The sequence below is a fragment of the Leuciscus leuciscus genome (assembly GCF_965113295.1).
Source record: "Leuciscus leuciscus genome assembly, chromosome: 15".
NCBI lineage: Eukaryota > Metazoa > Chordata > Actinopteri > Cypriniformes > Leuciscidae > Leuciscus > Leuciscus leuciscus.
This window is the reverse complement of record NC_138739.1, coordinates 10,188,470-10,205,260: the sequence shown is the minus strand read 5'-3', so window position 1 is coordinate 10,205,260 and position 16,791 is coordinate 10,188,470. Positions and strand designations below refer to the sequence as shown.

The 16,791-nt window shown below is 36.1% G+C and overlaps 2 protein-coding genes and 1 long non-coding RNA gene across 4 annotated transcripts in view; 2 read left to right on the top strand and 1 right to left on the bottom strand.

The window, feature by feature from the left end:
- LOC309476167 (uncharacterized protein) overlaps positions 1–194 on the top strand; it is a 36,327-nt gene extending 36,133 nt beyond the window's left edge. The window contains exon 5 of the mRNA XM_082139403.1: positions 39–194. Coding sequence (XP_081995529.1) covers positions 39–169 — 131 coding nt within the window. The 3' untranslated portion in view covers positions 170–194. The remainder of the gene's footprint in view (positions 1–38) is intronic.
- The window catches only part of LOC309475975 (uncharacterized protein), a 150,842-nt gene that overhangs the window by 121,863 nt on the left and 12,188 nt on the right, over positions 1–16,791 (top strand). For both annotated transcript variants that reach the window (XM_082139014.1, XM_082139013.1), the window contains exons 1-2: positions 6,604–6,921; positions 14,490–14,795. In XM_082139014.1, coding sequence (XP_081995140.1) covers positions 6,876–6,921; positions 14,490–14,795 — 352 coding nt within the window. In that variant the 5' untranslated portion in view covers positions 6,604–6,875. Of the gene's footprint in view, positions 6,922–14,489; positions 14,796–16,791 lie in introns of those variants that run through there.
- On the bottom strand, positions 9,327–9,999 carry LOC309474854. The gene is made up of 2 exons (XR_014197444.1): positions 9,805–9,999; positions 9,327–9,575 (listed from the first exon to the last, which is right to left on the bottom strand). It is a non-coding gene; the product is annotated as an uncharacterized lncRNA (long non-coding RNA).

The following is a 16,791-nucleotide window of genomic DNA, read 5'->3' as shown; positions in this document are numbered from 1 at the left end:
GTTCTGTTCTGATTCATATTGTTCTTTTATTTCCTCAGACTGTGTTTTCTGTTGTCATATTTCTGAAGCTGTCACCCGATTGGTCGTCTCTGCTCTGGTGGGTGTGGCTGCTGCTTGTATTGTGGTGTACGACATCACATCCAGAAAAGTTGAACAGGAGAGAACATAACAGACATCATCATCATCATCATCATCATAGGCCTGAGCGGTTTATCGAGTTTGTACAAAATATTACATGAGGCACATTCACTATATTTGTTTCCATATCCTTCACTATCAACATTGTTTGTAGGATATCATTGGGTATCATTGAGATTAATCCTTTTCCTTTTATTGTTATTATTTTATTACACTATACTTTTATTACACTATACTTTTATTACACTTATTCTGTTATATAACTGAGACTAATAGGTAATTTGCTGGCATATTTTACTCTATGGTTTTCTTTGGTTTATGTTTTTTTCTTATTAACATTATTATAAAGTATCACGTAAGTATTGTTTATTACTCTGTGTGCATTAATCTGTGCATGTGGTGTAATGGAAAAATTCGATTTTCATTGGTTTTCAGTAGATATTACAAAGGAATGTCATATGTTTTTATCATTTGTAGGGAACAGGAAACTTCTCTGAAATGTATGTATGTTTATACACCTGAAGTGCAGGAGCGAGACACTCAGGGAACAGCTGGGCAGAGACCTCTGAGGTCAGAGATCATCTAATTTGGGGGGGGACTAATTTTAGTCTTATGGGTCAGCTAGTGATAAATCGAAGCTAGCAGATATGGGTCCTTTGTCTGTGGAATGCGGGGCAGAAAGAAACCTGGCTGAAGAAAGACCTTTAAATGAGTATAAAGGCTGCCCGGCCCTCTCTGTCTGTGTCACTCCCTTCACAGGGTAACTTCTGTGTTGAGACTGAGCCTATTCTTGCAAGAATAAGTACATTTAAAAGACTATTTGATTCAGAGTGTCTCTTACGCAGTGGTGATGATTTAATAGAATTTTTGCCACAACAGTGGCAAAGTTTAACAACATTTAGTAGCAGGGAAGTATTGCTATTTTTAAAATAATGTAGCTTTTCAGTGGTTACAGTATTTTTTTAATTGAGGTACCGTTGTCACGGCTCTCTCCTTCAGACTGTGCCCCATTCGGCTTTCACCCAGCTTCTGAAATTGTCATGTTTTCCATTGGTAGTCAAATTTATTTTGAAGGAAAAAAAAACCTTGACCAGTGTTAATATGTGACGGGTAGCAAAACATCCACTGAGAACCTTAGGAACTGGAATCTGAATTGGGACTTGGCATTTTATAGTCTTTCGATCTTTGTTTCTTTCTTTCTTTATGTCAATTGCAGAATTGAGTAGTCAAACATAAAAAAAAAAAAATCTTTAATGGGACATTCTGTTTAAAAAAATTTAACATAACATAATCAGTAAGCATATCAGTAAATTATTTAGGGGGCACTTCAACTTTTGTAAGACTGGAAGAACTCTCTCTCTCTTATGAGAAAACAAAGGAAATTAACATCTGAACTCTCTTGCCATGTTAACACCGGCTCCAAATTTCCCTTCTCCATTTCATCTCTCTCTCTCATGCTGAGATCACCTGAAATTCACCCGAAAATATAGTTTAATGTGAACAATTATCATACAACACTGTACATGTTTGGTATCATTTGAAATGTGTCAGTACGAGTGTTACAAAGGTCTCATCTCCACTGAAGTAAACCAAAAGGTAATAAAGTTTTTAAGAGTTTAGAGATATCTAGCTTTCAGAGGAAGGGGATCGCAGGTAAATGGCATCCCAAAAGGTGTAAACTCTGAATGCAAATTCAAAAGTTTCCACGTGAAAGGAGTTTATGCTTGGGTCTGAGTACTTAAGGAAAATGTCTCAAGAGGCTCGGGGCGTCCTGTAATCGGATCAAACCATAATGCTAAGACACTCAGCATTATGTAGACTATTTCAGGTTTGCATCTTTTACTCAGAGCATTTGATGTTTTGCATTGATTTTGTAATTGGCATGATACATTTACCTGACATAATAAATTGTTACATTTGATTATATTCTGACTTACTCTGAAATTATTAACTTTAGTAGATTACGTTGTATCCATTGTTACCGCAAATCTACGTCAGATTAGTGATGGACTAGAGTCCAGTTTTGAGTTGATCATAGGGCACACCAACTGCGATCTTAGATTTCTGGCTAATATTTGTCACTAATTCAAGTGTACTTGGTTTTGAAAAGAAGCTAAATGTAGCTTGACAAACCTAAATAGGGTGAGTCTTACCTCTGTTTAATGTAATGTTATTTTAGCTATGTGTGCATGGGAAACCATGGCATGACCAAACCAAAGCTACTATCAGTCAAAGTAATATTGGTTGGCTTACATCAGCAGTAGTGGTCATGACCTCTGTCTAATTAAAACGTTACTTCAATTCAAGTGTATACAGATCCATGGGGGCTATATAAAAATATATTTGATTGTGTAAGCGTGTATGCGACTGTCTAAGATATTTAGCCAATTACCTCTGTTTAGTGACCGAAAACTGTAGAGTTTGTGATCGTGTGCCCATATAATATTAACGGCGGTGCGAGGACCCTGTGCGACTTTGGCACCCGAATGAACGAGTATAATAAGAGTAAAGAGTTAAATAGAATAATCAAATGTGTCACTAAACTTTTATATATAAATGACCAATAACCAATTGGCATTCTAAGCTAAATTCGAGGTTGTGATAAAATCATGGTGTCAGATAAAAGTTTAATTGGAATTAAATTACTTTGCCACAATAAAAAGAAATTCTCACTATTTTTCATTCACTCGTTCAAGTGGACTATATTAGTGGAATGTAGGGAATAGTGAATGTGGGTATATGGGGCGATTTCTAACACAGCAAAGATCATTTGATGTGCTCGCTATTCTTAAGCAGACCTAAAGGTCGATCATTGATAAAATCGATCCACCATGGGAAACAGAATATATATTTTGGTTTAATGCGTTTGAGATGTGGTGTTTTCCTTAGTGCATAACTTTACATTTCACAGCTATATTCTCCATCTGTAACTGTAAGAAAATCATGCAAATATTTCCGTTTGCGTCGCCGCAAACTTCACAGTGAACGAGCGCAGCTGCTCACAAAACGGAGCTGAATAGAATAGGAGTGCAATAATTCTGACTAAAATATACATTTTGCTGAAATATTTGTTGTTGGACATTAAATGTGCCTTATGTAGAATTTTGAACCTAAAAGTAAGTGTATTTTTATGAAGTAACTGTAAAGGGACTATTGTAATGGGGTAAATCAAATGTAGGCTAATACAAATAAATCAGCTCAGATGAGGTAATGTGTGTTCGTCTTACCAGTTCAACTTTAGTCTGTGCTTTTGTTACCATTTAATTTCATTTTTAGTTTAGTGACTTTAACTTCTGCTTTAAAAAGCTTTTTTTAATATTATTTTTAAAGGCATGGTATAATGCCCTTTTCACAAGATGTAAAATAAATATTTGATGTCACCAGAGTGTGTATGTGAAGTTTTAGCTCAAAATACCCCACAGATATTTTTATATAGCATGTTAAAGTTGTCACTTTTTGAGGGTGAGCAAAAACGCACGTTTTGTGTCTGTCCCTTTAAATGCAAATGAGCTGCTGCTCCCGACACAGAGGGCGGAGCTACAACAGCTTGCACTCACACAGACACGCACTGAAAATTTCAAAAATGTATAGCCTTCTATGTTCAAACCGGAGTCAGACAAAGATGGAGAGACTCAAGAAGAAGTGATAGCATGTAGAATACAACATTTCTGAAGGGTTAGTTGATGAATTCATGTAGCTTATGTGTAGTTATGTTCTAGTCAATGATTAGCATATTCTGTCATGATAATCTATAAATTACGTTCCCGGGGGCGGGATTTATGTACATTTTAGGGATGGTGATGTCACCAGAGCCATAGAGAGAGAGAGTTGCGACACTCCCATAGACCTCCGTTGTAAATAATATGTAAATAACCGCCTACTTCCGGGATTTGAAGATCGGAATAGTTCCAAACACTGTCATTTGGGCGTTGGACACCATTCACTTACACTGCTGCGCGTCGAGTTGTTCCAGAGTTAAGTTGCTGAAATATCGACCTCTTTTGAATTGTCAACTGTCTATATTGTATCAGAGGCCCTTTGCGATGCTTATACTGGTCTTCATTTGTACATGCACAGCGTAATTATTTATATTTTATGTTGGTTGTTTCAACCAATTTTCAAGCACTGCCTGCTAGCTAACGTTAGTTAGCTAGTTAGCTAACGTCAGTTAGCTAGCGCGACTTCGTCAGCTAAGAGTTCGGTAATGAATCGCTACCACCTTTATAGCAACTTTTATTTTATTTAATTTTTTGGGATATACTAACTTTTCATTATGTTATTATTGTCTTGAGTGAAGCGGCTTGTGAGAACAATGCTGGACCTTTAGGATTGTTATGGCCATCACCAGTCCTGTCTGTTTCATGGATCACCTGCCCCTGGTTTTTGTTTTTCTTGTTCACACACACAAGCACACATTTTTGTTGTCTGTCATTGTTTAATAAAAAATATTTTATTTGAAAACCTTCATTTGTATCAGCCATGCTTAAATTCGTTTTTAATCTGTTATAGTTTTGATAATGTGTATGGCCTTAATCTTAAAAATAATATTCTTAGTCTTAACATGATCATGTTTCACGTTGTGGTCCTGGGGGTGGCCACTTTCATCAGAAGAAGAAGTGAGCTAGCTTCTAAGCGAATTCTGAACGGACCGCCACGGCAGACCTCTTTGCGTGATCACGAAGGTAGGCTAATGGCTGAATCAAAATTTATAAGCAAAATCACGGGAATCAATAGCCTAATACAGCCCAGTTGTGCTAAAATAAATATCATGAGACGTCCATCATCAGATGAATGATATGGAAAAGTTAAGTTAGAGCCGCTAAAGCCAGTGCTACTACCCATGCGAACATGAACACTAAGCTTTTCCCTCCAAAAATATAGCCTAAAACTTATCTCCAAATGCAAAACTGACATTAACAAAATGCAATAATGCAATAACAGCTGAAAAAGTACTTGGGTGTGTGTTTTATTTTATATTTATTTACCGTTCAATAATGCAATCGCTGCTGTCTGTCCCATAGAAGAACATGACAGCCAGCGTACGTTATGGAACTATTGGGGCTTACATGAACCACGTGACAGCCATAGCGGCGACATCAAAGAGTGTCGCAACTCTCTCTCTCTATGGCTCTGGATGTCACTAACCCAGGAGGAATGTTGTGTAGTTCCTACCAGCTGTTTGTTGTAGTCCTTAAAAAGCAATTTCTTTAAAATAAAATATCTCCCTTTGCTTTGAACTTTGAGCATTGCAACTTTGCAGATGTTGTTTATGCTCAAACAGCAACATTACACACTAACTAAAGTTAGGCTATGTTCACACTTAGCGTCTTTTTTCAAACTGCCAGCGTCTGTTCTACATTATAACCCTATGGAGTAAACCGTTTTTTAAAAAAAGTCCTGAGCGCTTTTTTAGACGCCACCGCCGGCGTCTTTTTCTGCAGCTCAGAGCGTCTTTTTAAGTTGAAAAAAGTTCAACTTTTCTGAAAAGAACGCCCTACGTCAAGCGCCTTTTTGACAGCTGACCAATGACAAGCGAGTAGCGAGACCTGTCATTTCCATAACAACAAGAACAACTGTCTGTCGTGCACCCACAAACGTCTTTGTGAACCGACATTCTCCTCCCCGGTAACTTCAAAAGCCAACGCAAGAGCCAACTTTCTCTTTCTCGACATTTTTTTGTATCACACAGCACTAGGCTACTGTTGCAGCTGTTGTTATAGCAACAAAAGACGCGCTCGGCTGCTATTTGTAACGAACGCTGCCAGCGTTTTTTTTGCTAAAAAAACGCAGTTGTCAACTTTTTCTTGTCAAAAAAGACGCTAAGTGTGAACATAGCCTTAGAAGAGTGAAATCATAATCAACCACCCCTTTAAAGATTGTAATGTTCAAAATGTTCTACTAATAACATTAAAGGGTTCTGCTGCCATAAAACTAGAGAGAAATGATTCATATATATTTTTTTAAACAATCTAATTTGATCTTGGGTACAATACATTCAAACAATCAGTAAGAAATCAGTAAGTAATCAGTAAGAAAAGAAAACCTGTAGATTATATATTCACTATTCACATTCACTGTATTGTATTAATAGAAAGCCAGTTAATATAAAGATTTTGAATGCAAAATGTTTCCAAATTAAGTTTTAAAAGTATACATGCTGTTAGTTACCAAGAGGAAGAGAAGATATGTGTGATATAGCCGCATGCACACTTAGCCTACTAGACTGTCTTATTCTAGTGTAGTGCTGTGAGGAGGAGTCTTTAGCCAACAACAAGCTTTCAAAGGACTAGACTAGGAAGGACAGTCTCACTAGGATGCAGCCTTCCAATTGAGGAACAGCCAGCGTTTCTCAGAAATTGCTTACTGCACCTTTAAAACTATCTCAGTTCTCCCCTGATTATGGTTTGGTGTTTGTTGGTAGGTGGCGCTGTAGACTGTATCTGATACAGGAAGATTCAGCCATTTTTGAAAACCGGACTGCTCTTTTTATTGTTTTTGAAATCAATAAGCAATTCAGACCTGTCTCTTTCAGCATGATAAGTCATCAAAATATAGGCTACTTTCCCAATAAATCGGCTTAAACGTCTCTACTCTGGCCTAAATGTTTTTCTTTTCCTGTTCGTCGTCTCGTATAATACGATCTCTGGTTCAGGGCGCGGCTCAGAAACACTTGGAGAACAGAGGACTTTACTAACTCTACGGATCATCTACTATCCATCACTCATCTCTACGTCAACATGAAGAGGGCACTTACACATGTTATTTTCTTATTATTTGCGACCGGTAAGTGACTGTTGTTGTTTTTGTGTTTTTTTTTTAACATAGCAGCAATTTCGTTTTCGTTTTCTACACACTGGAAATGAGCCTTTTCTTTTAAAATTTTTCTTATTCTTTTAATTTCAAAATGTAACAACTGCGATCACTAGCTGTAGGACATCTTTTGTATAGTGCACAATAACAACGATTAGCCTACATGATATTTTAGTAGGTGTAATATTTATAGTAGACACTGGCTGTGTTCACACAGGCCTTGATGCATAGGTCACAACATGAGGGGCTTTCGCACCGGGTAGTTCTAGGAACTAGCCCCCAGGGTTGTTCCCTTATACCCAGCAAACATGCTCCTTTGGGGCCCGAACGGGGCCCTTGCTGGCAGCCCACTGTGGGCCCAGATACCGGCGTGAAATGCGGGGCACATATGCAGGTGGGGCCCCATCGGGAGAGTCCAAAGTGTGGGCTGGCCCACACTAAGTAGAGTGGGCCCCCATTGGGGACAGTTCTGGGACCTCTGTGGACCGAGATACTTGCGTGAAATGCAGGGCACATATATATACTGTGGGTACATTGGGTTAAGTGTGGGCATACTGTGGGTACACTGGGAAAAGTGTGGGCATACTGTGGGTGCACTGGGAAAAGTGTGGGCATACTGTGGGTGCACTGGGAAAAATGTGGGGATACTGCGGACAGTGCAATATACCTGTGGCCTTAAACAACAAGATTACTTTGGTTGTACTTTACATTTGCCACAATACGCAAAATAATTGCACTTGTTGAAAGTCAGAAGTCAAAGTACATTAGAAGTCATATGTTTCAAATAATTAAATTTATTCACAGTCATGTAGTATATATATATATACATACACACACACACACACAAAACAATACATTACCGTTCAAAAGTTTGGGGTCAGTACATTTTTTTAAATACTTTTGAAAGAAATCCCTTCATCTCATCAAAGCTGCATTTATTTAATACATTAAAAAGAGTATTTTTCTGAAATATTGCTGCAACTTAGAATAACTGTTTTCTGTTTTAATCTATTTTACAAAGTAATTATTCCTGGGATGTTAAAAATTAATTTTCAGTAGCCAGCATCCAGTCGTCAGCATGTAAATCGTGAAAAAAAATTCAGGAACGTTTGAACAGAACTGTCAAAAGAGCAGCATTTATTTTAAATAGATTTAGAGTAAAAAAAAAAAAAAAAAAGTCAAAAAAAAAAAAGTGTATAAAACCACATCACAACACATTAAGGTGGATTATGAATCCTCTAATAAAATAAATCAATCCCCTCGGATACCAGTAGATCTTTGCCAGATCTCCAGTCTTCTGGTTCTTCTGCTCCTTCCACCATCCCAGTCTCTTGCATTATGATTTAACAGGATCATGATTTAACAGGATCAGGATCAACCCTTCGGATGCTGCGGCCTGGCTGTTTTTTCTGTCAGCATCTAGAGTGAGAAAGAAAAAAAAAAACTATTGAAATGTTAACTTAAAAAAAAAAACTTGTTCCAAGTGTAATTTATACACCTGTGTTTTCCCAAGGGTTAGGACATTTCCACCTCAGGGAACAAATAATCTTCTGAGAACCTCTAAATGCACTTTGACTGGAGAAACCTGAGAATAATTTGAGTTCCGGAAAAATAGTTACAGGTGTTGTTTATTATTATTAAAAACAAATTTAGGCGGTGTTGTTGAAAGAGAAACATACAGAGAGTGAACCAATTGAGGGCATGATGAAATAAGAGCATGAGAACAGTTTACTAAAATTATCAACACAATGTAAAGAATAATTTTGTCAACTTGTACTCACACTCATGTCATTCCAGACCTGCATGATTTTTTCTGTGGAAGATGATATTTAGAAAAATGACTCAATAAAAAGTCAATGGGATCCAATGGGATTTTCATTGTATGAACAAAACAGATTAAACATAATTCAAAATATTTTCTTTTGCATTCCACAGAAAAAAGTAAATAATACATGTTTGGAACAACATGAAGAACAATCCTCTTAATGTCTTTATCAAGAAATCATTGATAGCTTTAACTTGCAGCCTGAATATGTCATTTTTATTTAAAACAAATACAGAGAATGTGTCTGACAGTCAAAAGTGTACTTACACAGAAAAAGAGTGACCTGTGCCTGAGTGGCTCTCTCTTGGGTTCGCTGTTTGACACGCATCACAATTGAGGAAAAAAGAGAGAAGACAACTGATTATTAGTCAAATATTACATAAATTACATAAATATTACATATTATTTTTTCATCAGTGATTATTGACTAATTAATATGTCAGGAGTTCTCATCTCTGGTCCTCGAAGTGTCTTGCAGTTTATGTCCAGACCTGATCAATCTCACTTGCTCTTTTAACCAAAAGAGCTCGATTAGCTTGTCCAGGTGTGCTGGACCAGGGTTGGTGCTAAAGTCTGCAGGACAGTGGTCCTCAAGGGCCAGAGCTGAGGTCCCCTGCAAAATGTTCTGAACATGACTAGATCGATCACTTACAGCAGTGGTGTCCAGTCCTGGTCATGGAGGAGTTTAGCTCCAGCCTGTCTGTAGTGTCTGCTGATCCTGAAGACCTTGATCAACTGGTTCAGGTCTGCTTAACTGGGGTTGGAGCTCAATTCTGCAATCAGGATTAGATGGCAATAAATACTGAAAAGAGAGAGGACAAACAACATTTCAAATACAGTATTTGTTCAGGGGGTGAGGAACATCTCATTTAAAAAATTTGATTCCCAAAATATTAACATAACATAAGCAAAATGTTTATGAAAATACAGTTATTTATATGGTGCAAAGAAAGTTTTTGTAAATGTCTATGACAAATCTACAATGCAAAAACTGAGAATGTGTCAGACAGTGATTCCATCAGAATACTTACACAGAGCAGCACCAATTATCTGATTACACACAAGGAAAAGGGAGAAAAATAAACAAACATTTATATTTCAGTCAAATATTTACAGTATCTGTATGGACAAATGTTCTGATGAAATGTATATATTCTAAATAAATTATTACATTAATGATATTAAATGAATTAATAGTATTTCATGGCCTAAATGTTTAACTTCTATTATAACTTTACATAATTATGTTAATTAAATATTACAGATGGTTGATTTAACTTCAGTTATCAATTAAAGTTAGAATTGTAAAATCTGTTGTTTTTAGGTCACGTTAATATGATAGTTATGACCCCTATGTAACGTTATGGAAGTTAACTTAAATAGCCTAACGTTAACGTTAATAAGTCATCAGGGATGACTTCCCTAATGAATATTCATGGGTCTTCCCCAACCATCCTGAAAAAAAAAAAAATCGCAGCCGGGCCATTGTGTCTCGCTCGGCCCTAGTTCATCACGTAAACGGGAAAACAATAATAAACCAAATTATAATAACACAAAAGTGTAAAACACTTACAGGTAATGAATTCATGCAGTAAAAGTATACATTACCTCGGAGATTGCCAAAAAACGGACTGTCTGAGAAGCTAATGTTAGTCGACCGTTATTACCGTTTCATTTAAACAGCAGCAGAGAAACGTTAGCTATACTGTTATAGCCTATAATCAGATAACAATAAAATGAGTGTAATTTAATACCAATTAATTCATTACCATTTTGACCCGTTTCACTCATTGTAAAAGAAAACTCAAATTACTATAGAAATTTAAAAAGCTTACCTGTTTGGTGCAAAGCTGGGTGGTACCCATAGACAGTAAAATAAATGGACATAGACTATTACGGAGAAAAGTGAAGTCAATTAGAAGCTCTCTCTTCCTGATGGCTGAGCGTACTGCGCAGACTCAAACTGAGCTTGATGATGTAGATGTGACGTGAGCAACCCGTCTGTCTTCTAGTAGCTGTGCCAAGAGAAATCTGAATCATTCCCTTCCGAAACTTGCAGAGACGGAGATCGTGAGTAGGAGGTGTCCATGAGCTAGGAGCAGGAGCAACTTTATGACTCTCATATAATCTTATTATACTCATATAATTTTGTAATAATAAATACACCACCGATGAATACCAAAACAAATCAGTCAACCATTTGCATTGTTTTATTGTGGCAAATAGGTTAATTTTATTTAATAAATATGGTAACACTTAATAATGAATTATCGCTCAATTTATACTTTTTTTTATGAGCTTTATTACTATTCTATAAATATATTTATAAAGACTCATTAAGACCTATGCATTATAAGATATAGTTCAATTGATATCATTTTTTTATAATTCCTTATAAGTCACTTATTTGCTCTTTCAAAGCGTATGCTCATAATCCATTATTCACTGATTTCTAAGTTTTAGTCAGTTTTATGGTTCCATGAATGTATTTATAAAGATGCAACCTGCATTGCTATAATGCTATTATGTTATTTACGAATGTATTAATATATAAGTGCTGTGATTTATTGAGGTCTAATAGTTTAATGGCGTTTAAACTACTGTAATGTACTGGTCTGTCTGACTTTATCAGTCTGTCTGGGAACAGCTGCTACAAGCAAACTTGTCTTGCTATCTTGCTGACTGTGTGCAGTTTTAGTTGAGTATGGGATGGACTGTTGAATGAAATAACATTTATTAAATTTTACGGGATTGTTAAAATAGTTTGATTAACCCTGAGCTTCTAATCTTAAAACAATGATTTAACTGTACTGTTATGGTGGGTTGCCCACAGTAAACCCTCATGGTGGCCCCACAGTGAAAAACAGCTATGGGCCCTGCATGGGCTAACCCACTGGGGGCCCTTTGCCCACAGACAGCCCACATGCCGTGTTATCCAGTGTTGCTGAGCAGAAATACATAATCATGTTTCGCTTGGTCCCCTTACTCTGCTAAAAGTTGCGTTGGAAAACCCTGGTGGGTACGGGTGTTTCGCTTGCATTCGGCCAATCAGCGTTAACTAACGTCGCTCACTGGTTGTTCCTATATAGTGCTGGTTTAGACCGAGCGGCAACCTCTTGAAACCTTTTTTTAGAGTCTATGATTGAAACCAACACGGAAGTGACTTAAACTGCAATTCATCGACTGGCCGCTAGAGACTGCATAAACGGAGTCAAATCTGTATCTCCCACATGTTAAAATGCCCAACTTTACAGTTTTGGTCTATATATAGCTAATTTTGCCCTTCATGACAACTGTGAGGGGGGGGATTTTTTATTTTTTTTATAACTCATACGTTTAAATTATATTAAGCCTAAAAGTTCTGCATAATTAAGGGGTGGCCACTGGCCACTTGAGGTTGAGGGACACTTGTTTGTGGTAGTGGTGGTGATGATTAGACAAGATCTGCGGTGACGTCACAATCGTGTTGCATTGTGGTATATGGAGCTGCCTGAAGTGTACATATGAAGTACTTGCTCTCTCGGTCAAAATCGAGGGAACGAGGTCTGTCCATATAAACTTCCCTCGTCCACTTCACGAAGTGGAACGCACTTCAAAATGGCGGCAGGGATTCCCCCGAGGGGAAGTGCTTAGGGAAGTTTGCAAGTGCGTGTCTAAAAGTGGACTGGAATGCAACCCGAGACATGTGATGCCGCGATGACTGACATGTAGGCCTATGTGCATGAATCACTTTCACACACACACACACACACACACACACTCAGAGCAATATTACGGGATAATACATTTTTTAACTAGCAGAATAATACCGCATCACGATACACATAGTCTCACTTTTAGCTTGCCTATGTCTTTTAACTATTAAAGAATTTTGAAGACCAAAAAATATGAACTTTAACTATGGCTTTAAATCAAGTCAGCTGTCACTTTAGCGTGAGGCCAAACACATAAAATGTTGATCACATTTAGAACAAGAAAAAAAATTGCAATGCAAAGACAAGGCTAAATTGTAAGAAATAAAAAAAATACAATTTGAGACCAGAAGCGCATCATGTAACTGTAAGAGTTTAAAAAAAACTGACTACGCGCTTGTTTGTAAGGAAGTTTGGGAATAATTAACTAATTTCTGCGTCCAATACGCTATCACGTGACAAAAGAACGAAAGAGTCAGACCCTAAGACTCGAGAGATGAACTAATCATTTATCTTTCCGGTACTGACACTGACAGCATTAGCTCTATGGGACTGACAGGAAGAACGAAAGACTCGGACAACTCTGTAGTCCCGAGTCATATTAAAGATTCGTCCAAAAAAGACACATAGTAGGAGCTATATTAGTTCCTCCAAAAGGAGTTCCTAGAACTACATCTTTTTACACCTAAATGCCAGTAAAACAGAAGCAATTGTGTTCGGGCCCCCTGTGGGAAATGGGAAAAACACTTTTAATGTTGGAAATCTGTGCTCCTACATAAAACCCACAGTGAAAAGTCTGGGAGTCATTTTTGATTCCTCCCTTGAGCTTGATCAACACATAAATACAGTAGTTAAGTCAAGCTTTTTTCACCTGAAACTTCTATCTAGAGTTAAGTCTTTTCTATCCCTTTACGATCTTGAAACAGTCACACATGCCTTCATCCTAAATTCGTCGATTATTGTAATTATTTATATGCGGGAATATCCCAATTTTCTATTACAAGGCTTCAAATGGTTCAAAATGCTGCAGTCAGATAAGATTCTTAACTGGGGTTTGCAAACGTGAACACATTACTCCTATTTTAATGTCACTTAACTGGTTGCCAGTGTGTCATAGAGTTGATTTCAAAATACTATTGTTTGTTTTTAAATCTCTAAATGGTCTTGCACCATCTTGTCTGAACTCTTAAATCTGAGTGTGCCTGTCAGGTGTCTACGGGCCACAAACGGTTACGTCCCAGCCCGAAACACGGTTGAAGTCTAGGGATCGTGCCTTCGCAGTTGTCAGACCTAGCTATGGAATAGCCTCCTGTTATCTTTGAGATCCCTGTTCTCTGTACATTCATTTAAATCTAAGTTAAAGTTTTATCTTCTTGCATGGGCATTTAACTAATCTCATTTGTTTTATTTTGCTCTGTATTTATAGTTGATCTTTTTCTCTTTCTCATCTATCTTAGACTTTTATTCTGTAAAGCACAGTGGTCAACTCGTGTTGTTTATTTGTGCTATATACTGAAATTAAAAAGAACTACTAAAATCTTTCCTAGTTCCTGTGGTGAGAACCCGCCAAAATCCTGGTACATTTGCCAATAGTTCTAGGAACTATGAAAAGGTTCCTAGAGTTCCAATGAATCTAATGCAATGAATAAAATTCTATTGTTTGTTTTAGATGAAACTCAAACATATATAGCCTAATAATTGTATACAAATGTGTGGGTAATTGTTATTAAGAGTGAGTTTTAAGTTTGGGTTCCTCAAATGCAAATATGTATCCGTTGTTGTTGTATTTTATTTCACTTTTATGTGTGTGTGTGTGTGTGTGTGTGTGTGTGTGTGTGTGTGTGTGTATACGCATACATGTCTGTCTATAACAATAGAACAGTGTAGACTCAGATTTAATGCAGACTGCAGAAAAAACATCCAAGATTTATTAGTACCACTGATCAGTCGGCAAGAATTATGATTTCTGATTGTTTTATATGTTTAATTTCTGACTGTCTAATATGTTTCTGTTTGTTCTCCAGGTGTGTTTGGTGATGCAGATATAACAGAGACAGTGTCAGTCACTGAGGGAGATTCTGTCACTTTACACACCGGTGTTACTGAAATACAGAGAGATGATGTGATAGAATGGAGGTTAAATGGAAATCGCATTGCTAAAATCAGTGGTGACTCCATCATTACTGAAGGGTCATCCAGAGACAGACTGAAGATGGACAAACAGACTGGAGATCTCAAGATCACAAACATCAAAACCACAGACTCTGGAGAATATAAACTAAAGATCAGCACTACCAAACGGTCCTCAGTGCAGACATTCAGTGTCAGTGGTGAGAGTCTCTCAGTTTTTTTTATTTAATAATTGCTATACATAATTAACACCCTATAAGCAATTAAAATTCTCCACAATGTTTTGTTACAGATACAAAATGTTACTGGCAAACTGTCATTTATACAAAGAATTTCAGTTTAAAATGAGATATTTATTAATAAAATATTTGTCATTATCTGACAAGAAAACTGACAAACAGACCCTTTAATATCCAGTACAATTGCTTCTTTATTATTAGGAAAAACAACAGATTTCATATTTATTTGAATTATATGGTAAAATGATCATATCAATACAGTAATCAGTTGGACTTAAATTTCTTAAAAAGACAATTAAAAATATGTAATTTAAATGATTTTCTTTTGTTGGTAAACAGTTCATCAATCAGTGAATAAATGATAACCATCAAAACAGTGCGAGAAAATTAGTATTTTGTATTGTTGAGATGAATTTAAACGTGTAGGTCTAGAGGTCTTCTGATCTTGAATTGTTCCAATATTGATAATTAAGATTGTCTATTTCATTTGCTCTCAAAATGACAATAGAGTTGAATCTGATCTAAGATGGAGGAAAAGCAGATTTCTGAATAATCAGGCAATAATTACAGGAGTCCAAATTGTGTCATCTCAGATGCAGTTTATTGTGCAAACACATTTCTTTATAATAAACAAGAAATATAATTTTATCTATAATGTCTGATTTCTAACTATAAATAATCCCAAAATACACCAGAGACTCACAAACAGATTTTAAAAAAGATCTAAAATAAAATAAAATAGACCCTTTACATGCTAAGGAGCCCCTTTGTGGATGTGTGTATGACTCCATATTAATGTGTTTCCATACTTTGATACAACATACTTCATCAGTGAACAAAAACTCAACAATTGATAATGCTTACTTAAAGCGTAATAAACATTCACCATAAAATTACATATTAATAGAACAGAATTAAAATAAACACTTCAGAAATAATATTTCAGGTTCCTGAAGTAATTTACACAACAGACTATAGAGATACCCCATAGACAATATAAAAACAGTTTGGTGAGGTTATGAACATGAAGACATTGTTTGATTTTCATTTAAGTTTAACTACATTCTATGCATTACATCTCTGTTTGTTTAACTTTAATCAATGTAGAGTATAATTCCAGCTCTCTGTTTCTGTTGTACAGTGCAGTTGGTGTATTCAACAACCCCACTGGACTGTCACATTTAATAACTAATGTTGTATTATGTTATATTATATGCCTAAATTAAATCATTATGTAACACATTTCGCTGTTGTGGGAAGGAGGAGGCGGGAACCAGCGAACATTTAAAGACTTTAATAACGTAAAATAAACAACAAAACAAAACTAAACAAACGACTGCCGCCACATATAAACAAAACAGAACATATGTTTTTCTATAATGGCCTTTTTTCTGATTATTATTAGTAGAAAATGGTTGTGCTTCTTACTGAAGTGTGGAAACAGCGAAATAGGGTTGCTTTTTCGGGATTCTTTGATAAACAGAAAGATTGAACAACCTTTATTTGAAATCTTTTGTTATATTATACATTTTTTACTGATACATTTTTTGAACAATTTAAGGTGTCCTTGCGAAATAAAAATGTCAATTTATTTAATAAAAAAGAGCATAGTGACCCCAAAAAGAGCATAGTGACACATTAAATAAAAATGTAAATAACTGTTTTCAACATTAATAATCATGAATGTTTCTTGAGCATCAAATCATCATATTAGAATGATTTCTGAAGGATCGTGTGACACTGAAGACTGGAGTGATGATGCTGAAAATTCAGCTTTGATCACAGGAATAAATTACACTTTATTGTATATTCACATAGAAAACAGCTCTTTTAAATTGGAATAATATTTCACAATATTACTGTTTTTGTTTGTAATTTTAATCAAATAAATGCAGCCTTGGTGAGCAGAAGATACTTCTTTTAAAAACATTATATGTGTATATATGTGTATATATAT